Raw genomic sequence first — 21,883 nt, forward strand, 5'->3', positions numbered from 1 at the left:
GCCACTAATGTCTAATGGAGGAGGTCTGGAGGCAGTGCTGAAGTTAATTGTAGGGAAGGCTGTAGTTAACACTTCCTTTCAGAAAAAAGGATTAGTTGATCTGAAATGTAGTTAACAAAGCCTTCGTGTGCACTGCGAGCACAGTTGCAAACACCATATAGTTCTAGGGAGCAGGACAGGGAGAATAGTGTCCGGGTCGTACCACTGTATTGGAAGTGTTGTGACCTGTCAAACTGTGGTGTCCTGTCCCTGGCCAGGAATGTATGTGTATCTTTTGATGTGAGGAAGCGAGTAAACTGTCACATAGACCAGCTTGAGGTCAGGCTTAAATACAACAATGTTGAACTTGTCTGTTCTGCACTAGAACTTTGCTGTTGATATAAAGCCAGGGTCACAGAGGTTGTCTTGCTGGGTAAGGCTTTGCTCTAAGGAGTGATCAAAATGTACAGGTGCTTCTGAACACTGAATTAACTGACCTTGATTGCTTCCCTTACGATATTCATCACCTGCTGTAGCTTCTTTCAGTGAAGGATGCTAATACTTGCTGCCATCTCAGCTTATATTAAGAAAAAGCATGCTGCTTTTCTCTCTAGTACTGCAGCAGATGTGATCGACCCGCCAAAGCTCGAAGTAGTGTCCAGCAGCTGCCACCTTGCTGACTGTTCCTAGCTCCTGCCTCCTCTCTGCTCCAAGTGCTGTTCCCATTCCTCCTGTTCCTCTGGCACAGAAATGCCGTTCTGCTGCTGCCTGAATGTGACCCTGCTGCCTGGGGTGCAGGGGACAGGTGTGGGTGTTCCAGCCGATGATAAATACACTCCTGATGGCATCCAGGCAAAGGGGAGCTAAGCAAGCGGTGGCTGGTGCCTTTAGCACCCAGAGAGCTGTAATGACCGCCGGTGCAGCGTGCAGGGCCAGTTTCTGTGGCAGCAGCTTCATAGTACTGTTGTAGTGACGCACAAACACACTGAAGTGTTCGTTTCATGCGTTGCATGTTTTCTTTATCTTAAGGCAATCTTACCAGGCTAATCTTTAGGAAACGAACCGTCAGTGCCGCAGTGACAGCATGTTTTCCTCTTTGGCTCGCTCAGAGCTTCATGCGGTTACCAATAAACAGGATCTTCTGGGGACAGGATCCACTTCTCAGTTCTGCAACAGACTGTTGTAATCTCTCATATTTTATAAGCACAGACGTTAACCTTGTTTGGCAGTTCACAGCCGTACAGGGAGAATGGTCACATTTTCAAATCACAGCAAGGAACTCTCTCAGTTATGAGGAATATTTCTAGGTTGTCACACATGTCCTGAAGGAATCAGGATGTCATTGGGACTGTAAGCAAGTGCCCCTGTCACTTTCTGCAGTCTTTTGGTGTCTCCTTGTGTAAGTAAATCTCGTGTGGAAAATACGATGCTGGAATAGCGATTTTGTGTGCCTCCTGTTCATGATGTCATGGTTGTAGTTACTAAAATTGATTAGGAGTGCAGTAATCCTGAGCAATTTCAAGACATCGGACTCTTAAGGCTGTAAGAAACATTATTAGTTAAGAAACTAACAAGTATTTAGGACAACCTAAGGACAGCCTGGCTGAAGAATAGCCTGGAGAGTAGTGGGAATGAAAGGTGCCTCAAAGCTACCTTTGCAGACCTCTCGCCATCGCTGCGAAGCTGCACTGTGGGAGCACTGCTCTGAACCTACAGTGTTGGACTGGAAGCTGCAGGCAGTCAGCGTATCCAGCCTGCGTGAGTGTACCCGGTACCCATGCGTAGGCACTTGTGTGTACCGTGAGTTACCTTCTCCTTCTTTCCCTCTCCCACATTTGTGACAACAGCTACATTTGCTGGATGACTGAGCAAAGACACCACTTGGCACATCAGACTTTTTCAGTTTTTAATTTGCCTTGTCTGTCTGTGTTTAGGGCACCCGGTAGTTAAGATGTAGCCTTTCACCCACGCTGACCTGTGCTTCAGAAGGCTCTCCCCTGTGCACAGTCCCCGTAATGTATGTCTGCATATGGCTCTCACCTTGTGCTTGTTACTTTAGTTGCCCAAGAAACCTTGAGCGTGCTGGCATGCAGTTTCTCAGGGCACTTAAATCCTTGTAAAGAGTATCTTGCCATTCTCCGCAATGTTTGAGAAAACTCATTGACAAATACCAGTGGGAAAGTGAACTTTACTTTTCTTCCTGGTTCTTAAATAGTTCCCATTGCTGTAGCTTCTAACCATCTCTTAGTTTTTTCCACATTCATTCTTTTGACTACTAGTACACCAGGAAAACAGTGTTGTCCCCATTTTACAAAGAGCAAAGGTCTGTAGTTTTATAGGCTAAATTCTCCAAAGTCTTTATACCTTGCGATTGATGAAGGCTCAGAGCCAGCAAGCAGTAAAAATGAAGCAAAGATGGAGTTAGGCTTGGGTAGTTCTGGGACTGAATAGCTTGCCTGTGGTTACAGAGGGAGTCTGTGGTAAAGCAAGGAATTTAATACGTCTCTGACAAGCATCCTTTTTACTGAACCGTCCTCCTTCTCATCAAAATGTGCCAATTCTTATTGAACTGACATCGGAGGTTTTACACCACTAAAGCTTTTCTGTCCCAAAATCAAACATCAGGTAACGCTTTGTTGCTTACTGACGGATAAGACACTGGATAATGTTAGTGGTCTTGGGAATTCATAGTTCACTGTGCAAAACAACCAGAAATTACAGCCACATATCAAAATATTTAATTGTATTCAGACATTTGGAGAAGTGCAGAAATAGCTTTCCCAGTTTGGCTCATCTCTGGCGCTTTGCCACCTGGTCACACAGGGCGCTCTTTGAGGGTTGCTACGCTCTGCTTATCAAAACAGGAAGGAAAAGATGTGACACCAAAGAGGATGCAGGTCTCCAGAAAGGATGAAAAATGAGATGCTGGCAGGAAGAGGGGGTGGTAAGTGCTGAGGCTCGTTTGTCCAGCCTAGTACTGATCCTTGCAGTCTTCAGCCCGTGTTCCCTTGCCAGATTAGAAGCACTCATCTGACGTTTTCCTCTTCAGCTGTTGTAAATCTCATGGCTTGGAAACATTCTGCAGTGGTCACCTTGGCTGACTCTTTCAATGTGCTCTCAGGAAGATGGCAGTTTTGTTAATTCTCTGCACACGCTTATTTACGTTTCAACACAAAAAACAGGAATTCACTTGCCATGCAGTGATGGATGACTGATTTTTCTAAAAATGTCCTGAAACGGACGTGAAGTCAAAGCCGCCTATTTTCCTCCTGGAACTGGGAAACTCTTTGTGAGTTGAATAAGTGAGAAGATCTGTAGCTATGCGGGACTTCTGACAGAGGCACCAGTCTGTGTCGTGTCCTGGGCGCGTGCTTTCCCTGATGCACAGCAGTGATCCGTGTGTAGACAGAGCAGCTTCAGAGAGGTAGCCGGAGCTCCTTGGGAGCGTGTTGCTTCTAGTGAACACGCTTCCTCTGATTTTTGCTGCTTATGTGACATCCTGAAGATGTAAAACATAGAAGTGGAATAATGCGTTCTGGAGAGAGCGCGCTAGGGAGCTGAGCTGAGTTAGGTTTGTGGTCTGTGTGTAGGAATTACATCGTCACCCGTGCCAGCTTCTAAAAGCTGAGATGGGTCTTGTTGAACGAAGAATCAGTGGACAATAAGCATCGCGTGATATGTTATGAAAGGAAACATTGTGGTTTAAGATGTTTGCATGTCATGATTTCAGGAATGTAAACAGTTAGTACATGGGAATTTATGGCAATCTGATGTTTAGGATAGGTTTGGTTAGGGAATACTGTGTTGGGCTGCTGTGTGAATTCATGCTGTCTGAGTCATAATTATTATCTGAGCTTACAGTGGTTGTATTGTAGTTTTGGGGTTTTTTGGGTTTTTTTTGTTTTTTTAACTTACAGCACAGTGCTTTATCAGAAATAAACTCCAAAGGAAAAACATTAGACACAAAAATGGCTATTTATCATGTTATATAAGGTCCCCATTTAATTTAGGGATTTTTTTAATGTTAAATAATTCCCAACCTTTCGAATGCATTTCTTTTTATGTAAACCTCTTATTTCTGTAGCATAGCAGAGTAATATCTATTTCATAGTCCTAAATAATCTGTGACAGGTTTCTTCAGATTAGTTTTTAAGTCTTGGGGCTCATGTATATTGTTTTACAGCAGAAGCCTCTATCAAGTTTATCCGTCCACGTCAGTCATATTTTTGTAAACTACCTCTTACTGTCTTGATTTCACGTCTGCTGATAACAGTGGGCAAGTTTTCCCATTATTTCCAGCAAATCAGCAATCTTATTCTCTGCAAATAGAGAAATATGTTTGAAGAATTCAAATATTCTGAGCCTTCCACTAAGAAGGTGGCAGCCTTCTACTGCTGCTTGTTTTCTCGGGATTGGATCTAACAACAGTACACACCCAGGATCCTGCCTGCATTTTGTAGAAACGTATTATTTACAGCTCCATCTTGTATAATGCTCATCATGTAAGCCTCACATAAACTGTCTAATGACCAGAAGTTTTGCTGATCATAAATACTTCAGAAATGATGCCATAAAATCACGAGTACACCTTATGATATTTGACAGAAAATTATTTGGCAGGTGCTGTTGTAACAGTATGTGTCAGTTAATTGCAAGAATAACCAAATGATGTGACTCCAAAAGACCTTTTTTAAATTGGGAGGAGAGTAACTTGAAAAGAATTTAAGGAAAACTAGTTGCCATTTTTAGAAAACATGAGCAGTTTATTTAAAGAAAAAAAAAAAAGGGAGAAAAGAAAGATGTTTGTATTCCTAAAGTTTCGGTTCGGGTGCGGTACCCGCCGGCGGCTGGTAAGCCCCCGTTGGCAGAGTGTGTTCCGCTCTGGGGAGCTCTGTAGGTCGGGCTCAGGTTTGATGTTAAGCACTGGACCAAGTTTCTCCATCAGGAGGTACTGACTCTTCATAGACTAAGGAAAGATTGCCTTGTGTTGTGGAGGATATGTAGTATACATGGGAAATTTGGCCTGTAGCAGAGAAAGTGAGCATAAGGCTGCTTGAAATGTGCCATCTTGTTTAAGTTCTCTTTAGAAAAATAAAAAAAAAGTCACTAAACAGAAAAGTTCCTCTCAGGAAAGACCATTTCGGACAAGTTCTCCAAGGCAGGTATACAAATTAAAAAGTGTTAAGATCTTCAAGGTAAAACTGTTCTGCAGTGCTTGCCTTATGCTATTCTGATTTAGAGCATTTATAAGTTAAAACCCATTTTAAAATATTTGTTTTCAAGAACCTTAATCTTATATAAGCAAGTACCTTTCCCAGACAAAGATGTAAAAGGCAATTCTGTTAGAGGCCAAACATGGCAGCCATACAAAAATTACTACAAATAACTTCCAAAAATGAATTGGATATTAGAAGACATGGGAAAACGTGCTGCCAGGGCTAACTTTTAGGTGTAAGTAAATGAAAGAACTAACCAAGGGACTGTAGGAAGGTTATACGGTATTTAAATTCCTTTGCATTGTAGATCTGTTCAGTCTTCCAGGGTTCATTACAAGTTGGATTAGAACTCTGTGCTGTAGTGCCAGAGATTCTCTGGGAGGGAGTTGTTTTGTGAGTGGTTTTTGGGGTTTTGGTGTCTTTTTTTTTTTATATATTTTGTTTTATTTTGTGGGTGGGTTGTGTTTGTGATGTGTGGTGGGTTGATTGTTTATTTTGTTGGGTTTATTTGTTTGGGATTTTTTTTTTGTGTTTTTGTACTGTTGTTGTTGGTTGGGTTTTTTTTACTCTGATCAAAGCCAGTTAGCACAGATAAGTCAGTTAACAGCCAGACAGCAACACAGCAAGGCAGGTGTTGAGGTGGTGGCTGAAAGCCCATGGATTCTTCTGTGGAGAACTCCTCGTATTGTGTACTTTTCAGGGAAAGATGCTGAAAAACTCTTTTGTTGCGCAAACTGTTGCCCTGTGAGCCACTTAATCACTGTAGATGTGTCAGAGAACAGGGCGCACTCGCTACTGTGATGGTTCTTCGTGGCTACAGCTGGTCTTGTGGGTGCAAAGACTAAGGTGGTGTTGCCCACGAGAGGAGCTCCCTGTGCCGGAGCTGGTCCATCCTGTCACTGTGTCTAGCAGCTTGTCCATGGGGAACAGCAGCTTCACTTTCATGGAGTTACCAGTGTAGGAACGTTTGTAGGGAAAGAAGTCTGGGCCGTGTGCTGACAGCTTATGATTCAAAAGCAGCTGCTGATGTGACAGAGGATTACTCCACTTGGCTTACCATTTCCCCTTTCTGTCTTTGAGGCAGGAACACGTGTTTCTCACATCGCCTCGTGCCTTAGTACCTCCAACCAGCTGCCAAAATCTCCCCCTTGCCATATTTACAGCTGCTACACACAAATCTGCTGCAGTGGAGCGTGCGGTCGGCGCAAGGCTAGCAGACTGCCATGGAGCAGTGGTCCCGAGCCAGCTCGGCTCCCTGCCTCTCCTTCAGCACAGGCCCGGGGAGAGGAAACGCCGGGTCCACTTTGAGAGTTGCGTGGAACGTTGGCTCGCCCTCCCCTTGTTCCTGATCAGCTTCTCTCTATGTACTGTTGATTTCTTTGAAGAAGCTAGGGCATCGCCAAGCAGTCTGTCTCCTGCTCTGCTTGAATTCTAAGCAAACAGCTGACATCTGAGGGAAGACTGTTGAAAGAGACGCATCTGTTGCCAGGCAGAGCTGACATAATCCTTGTCAGCCGTTTGACAATAATCCCATGAAAATGAATAGATGATCAATTCCAGCTTGATTATTCTGGGATGATTGATTGTCTAGAAGGTACTTGTGTGATTGGCCTTGTGCAATGGAAGGAGCTGTGGGTGGGGGTGATTACTCTACTTTCGTGCTCAGCCTGCGCCCTTGCGATCCCCCATCAGACCCTCCAGCGGGGGACCAGACAGGGTGCCCAGTGCAGGTAGTGCTGGAGTGGAGTTATATTGCGAATGAGAAGGCTGCTCTGCTGACCTTATTCTATATTGCATGTGGCAGAGCTCTTACCAACAGTAGATCTGTTTCATTGACAGATGAAATCCTTGATTAGTGTTTAATAATAGGTTGAACTTCACGTAGTGATTTCCATCACCAGTTCATATTTTTAAGGGTCAAATATAGCTGCAGATCGCCGTGGATCGGTTGCCATCCATAAGGAGACTCCAGGCGCTGACTCCTGCTGTGTGCTGGTGGCTGACTGGTGGTGCCTTCCTTCTGAGATGGCTCCAGGAAAGCCGTGGCAGGAAGCCCTATTCACAGCTGGCTGAATCACTCATATTCGTGACTACTTGGCGCTCGAAAAACTTCACGTTCTCACAGTAAATAGGAAGCATCTTTGGGGAATGCTGTGACTTAAAACTGAAAACTGGGCCTTGCTACGTGGCTGCGTTAGAGCCTTTGTGGCTATCTGGTGGGAAAAGAGAAGGCTGTAAACTGGCCGGTTCAAATAATTCAGCTCTCAGTTGTGTTCAGGTGCAACTCTGGAAGGGTTTTAACAGCGACAGAGAGCTGCTGCAGCAAGGAAGGGCTGCGTGCTACCTTACTGCAGCACTTGGGAGACCAGGAGATGGGAAAATACTGGAAACTCCCGAGTAGACAGAGAATTAATTCCTCTTTACTCATTCAGCTGCCAGAGAGGACTGGGAGGATTTAATCTGAGAAATCTACTGTTTGGAAGCTAGTACAGAAGGGGGAAACCTAGTGCCCAGTGTGGCTGGGAAGAGAAGGATATTGCCTTACTTCTACTTCTTAATCTGAAGTTCTATTTCCCGGCACTGAAGTCAATTAAAATTTGCAAGTGTTGTGTTTGTGTTCCTGAAAAAGGGACTAAGTTGAAAAATCTCCGCTCTCCTGAGCAGAGGCAGAAGGTACAGGGCAAGGAAGTGGTGAGATGTAGGTAAAGGTGTGAAGGATAAGGAACTAAAAAAAGCAAACAGAAGACTGTGCTGAGCAGTTATGAGCTGATTTAAGGAACTGAGATGAAAAGCTTCAGCAGAACCAGGAGGGATAAGAAGGCTACAAAAGCTGTAGAGACATAGCAAGACTTGACTCGGCAGCGTGTGTCGTATTTAGCAGTAACAACTTGTGTGGCTGGGTTTGACTACCTTACTGCACTTAGCAAAGCTAACAATGAGTGAAGGCTGGGGAAGTTTAGCGGGTACTTAAAACTGAGTATTTTTTGCTTCTGTTTTTACACTGGTGCTTCTTCTCTTTAATAAAGAAAGCTCCTTGGCTGTGTGTTCCGCTGTGAAGAACCATCAGTTATGAAATGTGATTTTAATCCAGGAAGAAATCCTAATTTAAGTAATTGATAGGCTGTAATTAAACCTGGAATGGATTTTGGTCACCAAAGGTATGCTCTGGTTTTTTTTCCGTATACTTGTCACACTCCTTTTTTAAAAAAAGTGGCCAATTGTATATTTCTTTCTGAATCATGTATTTCTTTCTGAGCATATATTTATTAGGGTTTTTTGACTGGCATTTTGTACATCTTGATACAAATAACAAGCAATCCATTGTGTCAGTATTTTAGAATGCCATTAGTTGTTTAGAACTTACTTTAAGAAGGCACATTCTTTTTTGAAACTAATTGAATAGTTCAGGAGTGATTATTGTAGCTAGAGATCGTAATGGATTGCTCCTCAGAGATTTATGCCTAATAGAGCTGATCCTTCCACTTCTGCTGCTTAGTCACACCTTGGAAGAGAAATACAGTTTTTCTGACTTTTGACACTTGTAGTCAGCTTCTCTGTTTTAAATTATTGGATCTCTCTCCGCATATTACAAGTACAGAAGGATTACTGTACAGAAGGATTGCTGTTAAAATCGTCTGAGTACATCACCTCTATTTTGAGTTTGTAGCCAAAGACTTTCCATAGATCAATTGCTTTCGTTTCCTTAAAAACCTGAACAGCAGTCCCTGTGACTTAAATTTTTTTTTAAATTTAATTATTTTAGTGATTGACTTGAAATCTTGTCATGGCTTGTCGTAACTTCAGGTGTTTTTAAAAAAAGAAAAATATTTGATTTGGATATAATGGAAGCTGTTTCTTAGACCGTCACGTGCACACGCTTACTCCACACACAGTGCGTGATAGGAGCATGCAGCTTTTTATTCCCTGTGGAGGCTGGTCCTTACTTTTTTCATTAGTAAATGTCAGCCCAAAAGCATATTTCCTGCTACTGAGCAGATGGCCGAAAGACCCGAGTGGTCTGAACTCCAGAGATGTCCTGGTCAGACAGCAGAGTTTTGGGTGGCTGATCCAGGTGCTGGCGAGTTTCGGGTGCCGAAACCAGGGCATGGGTTCTCTGTTCCAAGGTCAACACAAACCACCCAAAACTCTGGGCTCTTTGTTGGGGCAGCTGAGCAACAGGGCATGATTTCACGTTGGGGCTGACGGTACCTAGTGACTTGCTGGAAGGGGCGGCTGTGCTCCCAGCCTGGGGCTGTCTTTTGTTTCCTGATGTCTGCTCTGGAGCTTGTCTCACCCCCTCAGAGATGAGGGTCAGGTCATTAAGCCACCTGAAGACTAACCAAAATACAAAGTGGAAAGTCTTCCAGCCTCTTAGCAAGCTGAACCAGCTCACAGAGCTGGGTGAACAGCCAAGCCAGCCCCGGGGAAGCAGAACCTCCCTTTTCGGGGGCAGCACACCACAGCATGAAATGCCCCCTCCGTTGGGTCAGTGAGAGTCGCAGGTGTGTTGCATTTCAGAGGATTACAGGAATAAACGTATTAAGGATTATGATGCTAAGGCAGTAGAGGCTTTAAAAGAGAAAAAAACCAACGTGGTGTGATCAGCAGGATGCAGTCAGCCGGGCACTGGCCAGAGCCTGGTACTGCTTTCCGGGCACCCAGGCCAAAGCTTCCCACAGAGGCAATGCCGCTGCCCGTGACCGCCATCAGACGCGCGTGATGATGCAACGGCTTTCTAGTGAGGCTCATCAGTGGCACGTGTCTTTTCCCCTGTGTAAAACCAATTCTGGGGCTGGACTTGTCGTGCAAAAGGAGGAATGCATTTACCTGTGCCTAGCAGGTCATTCGGTGGCCCTTTTTTGGGGGCGCTGAGTGCTGCAGTGAGGTACAAGGCTGCTCTGTCAGGACAACGTGGGTTCCTCCTGCTGCTCTCTTATGGTCAGGAAGGCATTGCTCATGTCTCGCCACAGTTACTCAGGGGAATGTTGAGTGTCAGCAGGTGGAAGATCTTTGTAAACTGTAATGCCAGTGGTACGGTATGGCTGGGAGCTCTGACCTTGACCGGACGAAGCCTGTGGTGTGGATGTAGTGTATGGTAATTCATTCTGGCTTAAGGTATACTTGATGGAGTTGGCCTGTTGTAACCGGAGACTGAAACTTCTTTTGAATTGATCAGAAATGCTGCACAGCAAGGGAGGGTGTGCGTTGCTGAGGTAAAGGAAAACTTCCAGCAAAACAGTATGGGAAAACATCGCCCGCAGTTCTTTGAAACCGTGGCTGTACTGAGCTACCCAGCGCTAGTGGGACTTGGGGCCACGTCTTGTGGGCGGCTGTGAAGACTGTTCTAACTTGGACTGGAAAGCTGTTTTACTTTGTCTGCCAGGGCTTTTGTTTGCTCTGAGGTGCAGGGTGGGTGGTAGAGGAGATGGCATCACTGCAAACCCTTTCATGAAGTTTCAGTACAGGCAGGAGACGGAATGCTGCCAGGGTGTGTGTGCTGTTGTGGTGTGGTGTGTCGAGCAAACTCGATGCAGTTGCTGCAAACAACGTCCAAGACGGCATGCCTTGCAGACTTCGTAGCTGGATTGTAGCCAGCAAAGCATTTTGCAGACATCTGGCTAGCAAACGCTGTATTTCTCAGGATACAGCCCTATGCTAATCTTGCCCGCTTCAAAATGAGTTCTTGACCTTGTGTCCAAAACTAGGATTGTGTTCCACCTGAGCTGACGTGTTGCAAGGCAGTTATCTTTTGAGTTGTTCTGTTCAAGTGCAGGCCAAGACGTAGTGTGAGAAGCAGCTGCCTGTTTCCTTCTTGCTTTGTGACTTGTCATCCACCACAATATCAGAATGCTGACTTGGTGTGCCTTCCGAAATAACTCTTGCAGATGGAACTCTTCTAATTATATTTTTGCTTTTCATTTGAGAAAGAAAATTCTATGAATGATAAATCATTTAGTTCTTTTAAGCTGTTGTATAATATGTTGAGGCTGCAGATTTAATATATTTAAATAAAAAAGCCAACCTGGAAGGTTTTATACTGGCGCAAACCAGGAATTATTCTTCCTCTGAGAATGATTATAAGTGGCCCCAACCCTTACTTTTTCCTTTGCAAGGGGAAGTCCAAATAGGACGCAATTTAAAAAAAAAAAAAAAAGAAAAAAAAAGTTTGTAATCTCTGGTGACTAAACTTGCCCAGGCTTCTTTTCCACGCCTCTTCCACTCACTTGACGTCATACTATTTTTGTCCCTTTCTAGCTCATTGACACAATTGCCTCAGAAATCGGAGAACTGAAACAGGAGATGGTACAGACAGATCTCACAGTGGAAGATGAATCTGCTGATTTGCGAAGGTGATTAAAATGTTTGTTTACTTTCATAGTTCCCGGAGGTGTACCATGACAGGAGCGTTTCATTGTGCTCTCTTATGTCCTAGCACTTCTCATCCTAGCGATATAGAGGGTGTGGATAATCCTGCTCTTGCTTCGGGGAATTGGCCTTTGTGCCAGATGAGTGCCCAGAGGTTCAGTTGTTCTGTGTATTTGCATTAATATTTTCTAAAAGCAACTGAACTTCACTTCTACTTCCTTGTTACAACCCCTGGAATACTGCTGAATGTCTAAAGCAGGAAACTACTGATGTTATTCCCATTGTCTATGGCAATGAGCTTTGCTTTCACGCTGTAAAAACTGAAAATGTCCGTTACTTCAAGTGGCTCTGTGAAGATGTAACATACAATAACATGACTTACTTATGTTCTCAGGTTAGGGAGTAAAATATTGACTGTTATGAACTGATGCTTTTGTGGGTTATGTGTTTAAGTTCATTTATATGTGAGTATCTTGCACACTTTAAAAAAAAAAAGTAGATGTGGGAGTTTCCTTAACCTCAAAATGATTTGAGACACATATTACAGTGCGGATCGAAGTTACGGCTTTTTAAAACAGATAGTGCCACATAGGCGTGGACTGTGGAAATGTCTAATGTTAAACTTGTTCCTTTAAGTGGGCATATGGGGACGCTAGCATTTTGGCTTTGCGGTGGCTCTTGTGCCTGATTGGTAATGTCTGTTAAACTGACAGCTGGAGGATATTCAATATTTTAATCATTGTGTTAACAAGAGAACACATTTTTGTACTTACTGTTAAAATATTTGTTGGAAGAGGAAAGCAACCGATGCAGGCGTTTTGTTTTCTGACTGCCAGCCCTGGAGCTCGTGGGCTTTGTTCTTCAAGGCAGTGAGCCAATGAAATGGATAATAGTTTGTTATTTAGAATTATATCCATGGTTTTTAGCTTTTTTTTTTCTATAAATACTTTTGAAATGTATTAAAACTTAGTACAACATATATTTGAATTATTTAAATAAAACTGAGCAACACCTTTTCCCAAGAGGTGAAGAACACCAGACAACTGAACTAACTGACTCCTTGGCTATACGCATGGTTGCACGTTGTTCCAGTTTCAAAGCTCTTGAAAGCACAGTTCTCTTGCAGGGGTGGAAAGGATACTTTCTCCATTTTGGTGGATTCAGGTAATTAACTTCAAGGATTATTAGCTAACTTTAAGTTAAGAAAAGGCTTCCTGTACCTCCTGAATACATCATATGCATGAAAGACTAAGATCTACTAATTCTAAAATCTTGGTGGAAATACTTAGCTGAAAACAGTCAATTAAATCTCCCCATTTTATAGATCAAGGAGATTTTTCTGCCTTTTTTTAAAACTGATATTTTTAAACTGAATTTGTTAATTTTGAGTGTAAACTCTATTCTCATTAAAACAAATAAGTAAAGCTAACATAAAAAAGTGAATAGTGTAATTTCCGTGACTACTTAACTGAATTCAATTTCATATTGAAATAATAGACGTTCAACAAAAAAAAAGAAATTAATTTTTTGTCACTTTTAAGATGATCAATGTGAAATACGAAATCTGAATAAATGAACTATGTAGTCATACAAAAACTGACCGTCATTCTCAACTGTGTGCTTCTCTGTAAGGAAGAAGTTGCTATAAATTATAGAGTTAGTTGTGCAGCGATATCTTTTGTTTATATAGAAGTACAGAGCAAGATTACAATCATTTCAACTGCTGTTTTCTAGACTTCTTTCTTAAACTAGACTCCCCACAAGAATGTGTTTACTATTAAAACTATATTTCTTTGTAGTTAATTTAAAACTTTGTAATTAATGTAATTTGCTTTTATTATCATGTGTTCTGCTGTTCAGAAGTTGGTATCGTGATGTAGCTTTTGGATTTGCAGCTGGATAAATTTGAGCTAAAAGGAATGTCTACTCCTTGTTCTTTTTTTTTTTTTTTTCTTCACCTTGGCATATATTCACATGCACCCAGAACAGTTTCAGAAACTGAGGCAGTGGTTTCAAGAGCTGTCAACTGTATTCAGAAAAATAAGGGCATAAAATCGTGTGTCTGCAACATTAGTGTTATGGTGTGTGGGGTTGGTTTTGTTGTTGTGGTTGTGTGTATTTGGTGTATTATGGTGTTGGGGGCTTTGTTCGGGGGTTTTTTGTGGTTGTGTGGTGACTCTCAGATTTATACTCCTCCCCTCAGTTATATTTTGGACTTCTGTGTGCAGTGGCAGCCCAGGCCCATGTAGGATGGGGGAGCACACGTGGTGTGGCTGGTAGCATCCAGGTGGTCTTTCAGGAGGCACTCGGACTCCCTTGAGGGCCCATCATGTCTGGTGGCTTTGTGAATGATGGTGAGGGGAGCAAGTCTGCTGCTGTCCCTCTGTAGGGAAGGCTGTAAAGCCCCAGTCTTCCCGGAGCATTTGGTGCCTGTGAAATGATTCAGGGATGCTTTGCTGGTGGTGGCAGCTGCTGCAGCTTATTCCCTTGCTGCTCTGTTGCCATGACAGAAACAAGGGCAAAACTTTGCGCCCTCCCTCGTGTTTTGCGCTGGACAACCCCCACACCTGTCTCCTACATTTTTCCACAGCAGTTATTAACTGAAGTAGTCGTCTTCTATGTCTTGCACGGTGAATTGCTTCTGTTCTTGTTGACACGTAGACAAGCATCCAACAGCCTTTTCCCCAGCAGCTTTGTCCTGTCCCTGCAGCTGTAATGGGATAAGAAAGTGACAGTCCAGCTGCTGAGGAGCAGAGGTAATGCTCACAGAGGCTTTATGCCCTCTCCCAGCCGATGCTTAATATGACCATACAGGCTAGGCGGGTGCAATAAAGACCTGCTAGATAGCGGGGTTTATAGAAATCCAGGCACTTTCACAGTGGGGAGTCAAACTGGGTTAACTGTGGGGAGCCTTTGGTGGGACTGGAGCAATGCTCATGCTTATCTGCAACTTTAGATCCTTTACCTGCATGTTGCTGTGCTCTCTGCCTTTCTGACTGGGAGAGGAACAAGAGGACTGTTTCTTGCTGCTGAGTAACCGTGGAGTGGGAGAACAGTGAGTCTGGACGCAGAGCTGTGTTTGGCAAACCTTTTCACCATGCCAAAGACTTGTGAATTTGCATCACTGGGGAGATGCTGAGCACCCTACTGCCATCTGCAAAGAGCAGACCTTTTCCTCTACCTCCCTCCCTCCCACTGGGGTAGTGAGGTCCTGGTGTGCACATACCCTAAAAACAGAGGCCCATCAGGCAAAAAATTGAGTGAGGAAATGTGGATGCATTCAAGTGCAAGTTAGAGTCCTTATTTTCATGACACTATCAAACCTTGTCTCTCACTATGACCCTCCTCTTGGTCAGTGAGTGCACCTGGGATGACAGGCTAAACCCAGGGTTACTCTTTCATTTGGATGGATAACCAGCTTTCTCTTTACTGTGGGCACAGACTGAATCCCTCAAATGCTGATGGTCATCTAAGTCCTTCCTGCAACTCCTCTCGAGCTCTCGAAGGCTGGGTAAGTTCTTCCACACGGAAGTGTGTGTGTGTAGATCCTACAGCAGCTGGCTTAATTGAATTCAGCGCAGCAAACCCGTAAACAAGGCTGGTCATCCTGACAGGATGTGCACTCAAGCTGGATGCATCTTCACTGTATCTGTAATCCCAAAGAGAGAGAGGTCCGTTCCTCAGGCCAGCGTTTGTCAATGTGGGGGGCTGGGGAAGTTTGTGGTAGTTTCAGAGAGCAGATCGGCTCATTGTCCCCAGTCCCACAAAAAAAAAAGTAGGAGAAATGGGAGTTTAGGTTTTACAAAGTTAGAGCAAGAGGCACAGGTAGGATCTGAGAGACCAAAAGAAAATAGCTGTAGTGAGTGGGAGGGCAGGAGCATCTGCTGCCTCGAGATGCGATCGGGGTGTGTGTGACAGCCCTGTGGGTACGAGGGAGAGGATCATCCTGGTGACCGGCTTCAACCTGCTCCTTGTCCTTTTTAGGGTGAGCTAGGTCTAACGAGGATGCAGCACAGCATTGTTTATCTTGGCAGTTACCTCTGTTTACTTCCCACAGCTTATGGGTTTTCTCAAATCTAAGGAAACTTGCATGAATCATGTATTTTCCTAATTCATTGTGAGTTGCTTTGAAACTCTCCCACTGGAGAGGAACCAGTGTAGCACACCTGCATTAAAGCAGGCCATCTGTGGAAGTTGATTTGTGGTTCAATTTTGAGTTTAGTGTGGCCTCATCGGATTGTCATTTATTAGGAGTCACTGTAAAAAAACCCAACCAAACAACCAAACCAACAAAAACAAAGAAACAAAAAAACAAACAAACCAAAAGTAAAACCAGGAGAGAAGTGTAACTGTTGCATAACATACAGCATATTTTGCTAGCGTTTAGATTACAGCAACTTCTTACTCTGTTCATTTGAATTGATCAGGTGATGGTGAGGAATTCAGATGGTTCTTCTTTCTGTTCTGTTGCTTCCAAAGAAGTTACACGCACACCCCAGTCTCAAATAATTTTGCAGTCTGACTCTAAGATGTAAGAAATTTCAAAAATTCCAATGTGTCAGAGTTTGACTCTGTATGTTTAGTATCCAGATCATTAATTAAAATAATTTTAAGAATAAAAAACAAACTTGGGCTGTGTTGCTCAGTGCTAGACCATTGCAAATAGGCTGTCAAAACAGATCCGTGGACTTTTGACTGCTTTTACCTCCTGGACCTTGGGAAGTGGCTTCTCATAGGTTGTATGTGGTTTGCCAGACATATTTTCTAATCTGTGCTCTTGCCAGAGTTCACCAGGTCTGATCTTTCTCTCTGCCTCTCTCTCTATTATTTGGATAGGAAATACTTTTTTTTTAAAGTGTTGTCTGTTTGTACTTCACCTTCCTGTGGATTTCAGTGACGTACTGATCTAGCTGAGGTGCATCGAGGTCATTTGAACTGGTGGTGTTTAGGAGTGGCAGCAAGCTTTGTCATAATCAATACTTGTAATATTTGACTTATTTCTTGAGGGGGCAGAAGCAACTGCAACAGTGCAGTGTGTGTGTATCTGGGTCAGTAACTTGTGGGCTCACAGATTTCACTCCTCCTCAGATGTCAGTGTGTGGGAGGGATTGTGCGTATAAGTACCTGGAGATTCCAGGGACCAGACAGCTCTCTATTCAAATTAGTCCTCCGATTTGTAACCGTTTGGGTGTGTTTGACAGCATTAAGCCAGCCATACTGAAGAGGAACACCGTGATCCTACGTACACGTGCAAGCACTGGCTTTGGGTTGTTCCGTGGTAGCAAGCAGTGCCAGGCCTTATAGCTGATACCAGTCCTGCACCTTCTTTTGCCTGTGATGTAACTTTCTTCTGTAGGCAAATTTTTTTTTCCCCTCTCAGGCATGTTCCCTCTGCAACACATTTAGTTTCCACCCCTTGACCAAGGAATGCGTGTCAGTCATATCTAGTAATGCCCGCAGCCGGTGTCAGCATGTAACTTGTACTTTGCCACAGCCTGTCTTTGGCTTCTGATTCTGAAGGTGAGGGGAAAGTTTCTGAGCAGTATTTACTGGAGGTACAGCTCATGAAAACACTTTTTATTAGTTATTTGACTTTTGTGGAGATGCATACATCACAACACTGGATTCTGCGGGTCCGTGACTGAAAGGGGAACCCAGGATTGCTGCTGTGGCGGTTTCTGAGGGCTTTCATAACTGATGTAAACGCTACTTCTCTTCTGACATGTTTGTGTGTTTTGTGCCTCTTGAACACATATTGGCAGATTCTAACAGCTTTTGACACTCAGCGAGGGAAGATCATCTGCGTTTTCAATACCTTGCAAATCTGAAAGGCGTCACATCATAAATAAGCAGAGAGAGGACAAAAAGGAAGGGAGAGGCACACAGGTGATCCTGTGGTGATATTTGATCCAGGCAGTGAAAAGTTTGAGTAATTGTGCCTGTTCTTACCTGATCATGTGGTGAAAGCGCTCTACCCCATTTACTTTACTTTCTAGCCCTGCCCAGCGGTGCTGCAGGTTGCTGACCAAAGCTAGACGAAAGTGATCTGGTGGTTTGGAGCTGGTTGGATGGTTGGTGGGTTTTGTTTTGGGGTTGGGGTTTTTTTTTTGAGGGGAGAAAGGGGATTTTTTTGTTAGTATGTTTTGAAACATTCAGCGCTTCTGTGCCTGTGAGGTCTCTACCTGCTTGCTGTGGGTGCAGTGGCGTAAGGAAGGTGGTAGGTGCTGGTGATGGTGCTTACTGCCTGTCCAGAGCACCCGGGTCAGAACTGCAGGGCGGTTCGCAGGGTCCAGTGCAGCTGTGTTGCCCTCTGCTGCCAGAAAAGGGCTGGGGAGAGCACAGCCCCCGTGCCTGGCATCCCAGCGAGTCTCTGGAGCTTGCAGGCTGTGTTTGGTCTGTGCTCAAGCGCTGTCATCAGGAAGCGGTTACCAGAGTCACTGTTCTGTAGTGATTTCTAGCACTGGAAGAATCACAGGATGTACTTGTAGCTCAAAAATGAGGAATTTGAACCAGCAACGCTTGTGCAATCGTACCGGGTGTTCTGTACCATATGAATGATGGCGAAGCTTTGCATAACAAAGGGAGTTGTTCAGAGTATTCCATTTATTTGGATTTTTCATGCATAACAAATATCTGTAGCCTCCAAGAACTGTACTTCGTTACTGAATTTAGCAGTAACTTTGGCTGCCCTGCCCCAAATAAATTTTAACCTTACATTAATTTGCCACATTCACACTTAGCTTAGCCTTTATTCCTCACACAGGAGTCGATCCAGAGCCAAATAAATTAAAAGCATAAATATAAAATTCCTTACTTCTAATCCTGGGAAGTGTATAGTACTAAAATGTGAGGTGAGAACCTTTCATGGCAAAATAGCAAAAATGTAAATATTTAGAGAATCTAGAGCATGGACCGTAAAAAATTACTACCACTTAAGATGATTTCTTAATGAAGCTGTTCCTTAGGGAGGGTTATTTGGGGGATTTAACCTTTTTTCTCCTTTTTCCTTTTTTTTTTTTTTTTCCTTTTCTTTCTCCTTTTTCTTTTCTCCTGACTGAGGTCTGCTTGTTAGCAGAGGAGAACAAGGACAGATACACAAGATGACAAGGCTGGTGGAGCAGAGACTGTAGTCTGGGGATAAGATGAAGTGATGCTAGCTTGTGGGCTTCTGCTGTGAAAATCATACCTACAAACAAACAGGAGTGCTTGTGTTTGGTGTGGTGATCATCAACAGGTAGTGGGTTGCTCCATTGTCAGAGTATTGAACAGATTTTTCTGGCAGGCAGGACAGAGGAGGATTTCTGCGGGTTGCAGCATTTACAATCTGGGAATAAAAATAGCTAGCTGCTAAATTGAGGAGAAGTGAAAGAAAAATCTTACGGGTTAGAGAATTTTTGTGTATACTAATTATATGAATTCTCAGTAGGAGAAATACCGGTCCAGGGTGCCAGCAGTGCCATTAGCTTTGTGGTAACTCTGTTTGCTGAACTGAATGATTGTTTATAGGAGGTTAACATGTCTAATTTATGGGGTTTCTTTTTAAATTTTTCACAGTCTAGTAAAGGACATGGATAATGCCTCTCCTGAGAAAAATGATGTAAAAAGCTGCCCCCGGGACTCTGGATATGACAGCCTATCCAACAAGCTAAGCATATTGGACAAGCTTCTCCATACTCACCCTGTGTGGCTGCAGCTTGGTCTGAACGATGCTGAAGCCATGGGAATTCTGCAGTCCCAGCCTCCTGGGGTAAGGAGTTACATTTCAATTTATTTGATGCAAGTGTGTGTTTTTTTTTTAAAAAAAAAAAAAAAAAACCCACAAAAACTCCCCAAAACCCAAGCAAACAAAAATCCAAACCAACCAACATCCCACCCCCATTCTGTGCTTTGGATAATCCAAGTGAGCGCTTCCTGAGCACTTGGCAGCTGGACCAGTTGGAGTGTAACCCATTATCTGGGCTGATACATTGGGGGACTAGCTTGGGGTCCTCTGGAGCTGCAATTACAGCTTCAAAGCTGGACCTCGCTGACCAGGGTCGTATGTAACAGATGTTTTTCCCCCGTAACAAGAAAGCAATAGATAAATGGGAAATGTCAGCACTTTATCCTTCACTGGTGCCTGTATTAAAGTTGCTCTGACGGAAACCAGGCCCTGGATGAGGCTGATGGCATGTTTCTAATGCTGCCTCCATCCCAGAGCAGAAGGATTGCATGAATGGGCTGGTACGACACAAGAGCACTCCATTGTCACTCTCCTCCAGAATCTGCAGCTTGACTCAGGGCTTGGGATTTGCTGCATGTTAACCTGGAGAGCTCAGAGAAGGGCATAATGGATGTGGTGTCATGTGTCTATGTTACACAAGGAAGAGATGCTTTTTCCAAATGTTCTACTGTCATTTTACACTAAGCTGGTGAACTCGATACAGTAACGACTGAGTAAAACTCTAGATGTTTTATACAGATCAGAGATCATGAAGTTGTTCTAGTTGCTTTCGTCTATAATCTGTCTCTTAAGGCATCTCTGAAGCTAAAACCATGTTACTTTTGCCTTTTCCACAACAGATATTTCTGGTTAGGAAATCTGCAAGATTGCAGAAGAAAGTTATCTCTCTGCGTCTGCCCAGTGACTCTGGGTCCTGCCTGAAAGAATTTGCAATAAAAGAAAGCACGTACAGTAAGTCATGAGTTACATACTTCTCAGCTATTTGTCACTCTGTATGAGCCAGGAGCACTCTGCACTGGTGAAACCCACAGCAGAAGATACCCAAAGTCATGCCAGTGGTGTCACAGACTGCCTGCGGTGCTCTCTGCGGGGGGCTCTGCGAGTGGGTCAGACATCCCCTGGAGAAGGGAAAATATACAGAAACACTTAAGTTTGTGCTGGACACAGCTGGAATATTTATTTTTTTGTACCTTGCTGAATCCAAGATTCATTGATTATTATGGGTAGTTATCCCCATCTGTGGAAACACAGTCTATAATCCTGTCTGCTCTCAATGAAATGTCCTCGCATTTCCTTGTACTCAGGGGACTATTCTTGGGTACAAGTCTGGCGTGAGCTCTCTCTGTCTACAAATTTGGGTGGGGTTTTGTTAAAATGTAATAACTAGATGGATCATAACCCTTTGGAACTGTTTCTGATGAGAGATCAATTATTTTTCTTTTTTAATTCCAACTATATTTGTTCCCCGGTTTCTAATAGAAACGAGCAAATGCTGGAGTTCCAGATGGTTTCAAAACAATACTACCCTCATCTCTTTAGAGGGAGGGTGTGAAAAATATGTTTGAGATACAGGAATGAAAAAAAGGAAGCTGCAGCTGCTGAGTGTATGCAGTGTGGAAACTGCAAGTGGAGCAAATGGTTCATTTAAACAATAAAGTGAAAACTGGAGAAAATCAGCAACAATTTCAGTTAAACTTCCCTGAAGCAGAGTCTCTGTAGTTAAGTTCTATTTCCAGTAGTAAACGGAGATAATCTTAATTGAGTCTTTCCTTGTTACCTCTCCTTTCCCTGCCCCCAGCAACAAAAAATGAATTTTATGTGTCTGGTTTTGGTTCCAGTTACAAACAAGGCATGGCAAAGAAAAGAGAGAGCTCTCAATGATAGTTGATCTAAGGCTGTGTTTGTAGGCTTGTAGTAGTAATGAATTCCCTCTCTCCCATCTAGAAAATAATATATTGTCTTTCATGAATCAAACTTCACCACAAGGGGGAAGTATCTGCTGATGTTTTTAGTCACCAGTCATAGCTGAGGTTTTAATTGTAGTCAGGGATCTGAACACTCATCTTCTCTTAGCCCGCCCCCAGATCACCTGCATGCTTACTGTCTGCATTGTCGGTGTCTCTCTTAAAGATCAACGACCGGGTTGACCTGCCCTTCGGTTTAAAGGTCGGATAAAAGATTAGTACTTGACTAAAGTTTTCCTCTGGTTCACGTGCAGACTTCATAGTTGGTAGCACTGGAACCTTTTGTCGGGGAGCTGGCCCTTATTGAGAGGCGTTGCTGAGGTATCCAAAGCTGCTGCGTGGCTTTTGCCTTTCCCTGCCAAGCCTGGGAGTCCACCTTGTTTCAGCCCGGATGTCTGAAGCATCTGCAGCAGTGGAAGTGCTGTCCTTGGGAGATGAATTTCAAAAGCATTCCTCCACCAGTGAAACAGTGACAGTGTGTGCACTGCACCAGCGGGAGCTTTACCCCTGTGATCTGGCTTTTCTGACGCGGAGGTGGGCTGAAGCAATCACAGACTTCACACTCACCCTTTTGTAGAGGCTGTCCGAGGCTGCAAGGGACTGGGTTCATGTACTTCAGGAACCTGCCCTGTGCT

The 21,883-nt window shown here is 43.7% G+C and overlaps 1 protein-coding gene across 7 annotated transcripts in view; it reads left to right on the plus strand.

Annotated features, from left to right (window-relative positions):
* The window catches only part of RIN2 (Ras and Rab interactor 2), a 74,816-nt gene that overhangs the window by 27,224 nt on the left and 25,709 nt on the right, over positions 1-21,883 (plus strand). For 5 of the 7 annotated variants that reach the window (XM_086744422.1, XM_086744420.1, XM_086744419.1 and 2 more), the window contains exons 3-5: positions 11,451-11,545; positions 19,116-19,308; positions 20,124-20,235. In XM_086744422.1, coding sequence (XP_086600548.1) covers positions 11,451-11,545; positions 19,116-19,308; positions 20,124-20,235 — 400 coding nt within the window. Of the gene's footprint in view, positions 1-8,243; positions 8,354-11,450; positions 11,546-19,115; positions 19,309-20,123; positions 20,236-21,883 lie in introns of those variants that run through there. The other 2 variants (XM_010116391.2, XM_086744424.1) reach the window with 2 other exon arrangements.

Source organism: Chlamydotis macqueenii, chromosome 3 (genome assembly GCF_036417535.1).
Source record: "Chlamydotis macqueenii isolate bChlMac1 chromosome 3, bChlMac1.mat, whole genome shotgun sequence".
NCBI lineage: Eukaryota > Metazoa > Chordata > Aves > Otidiformes > Otididae > Chlamydotis > Chlamydotis macqueenii.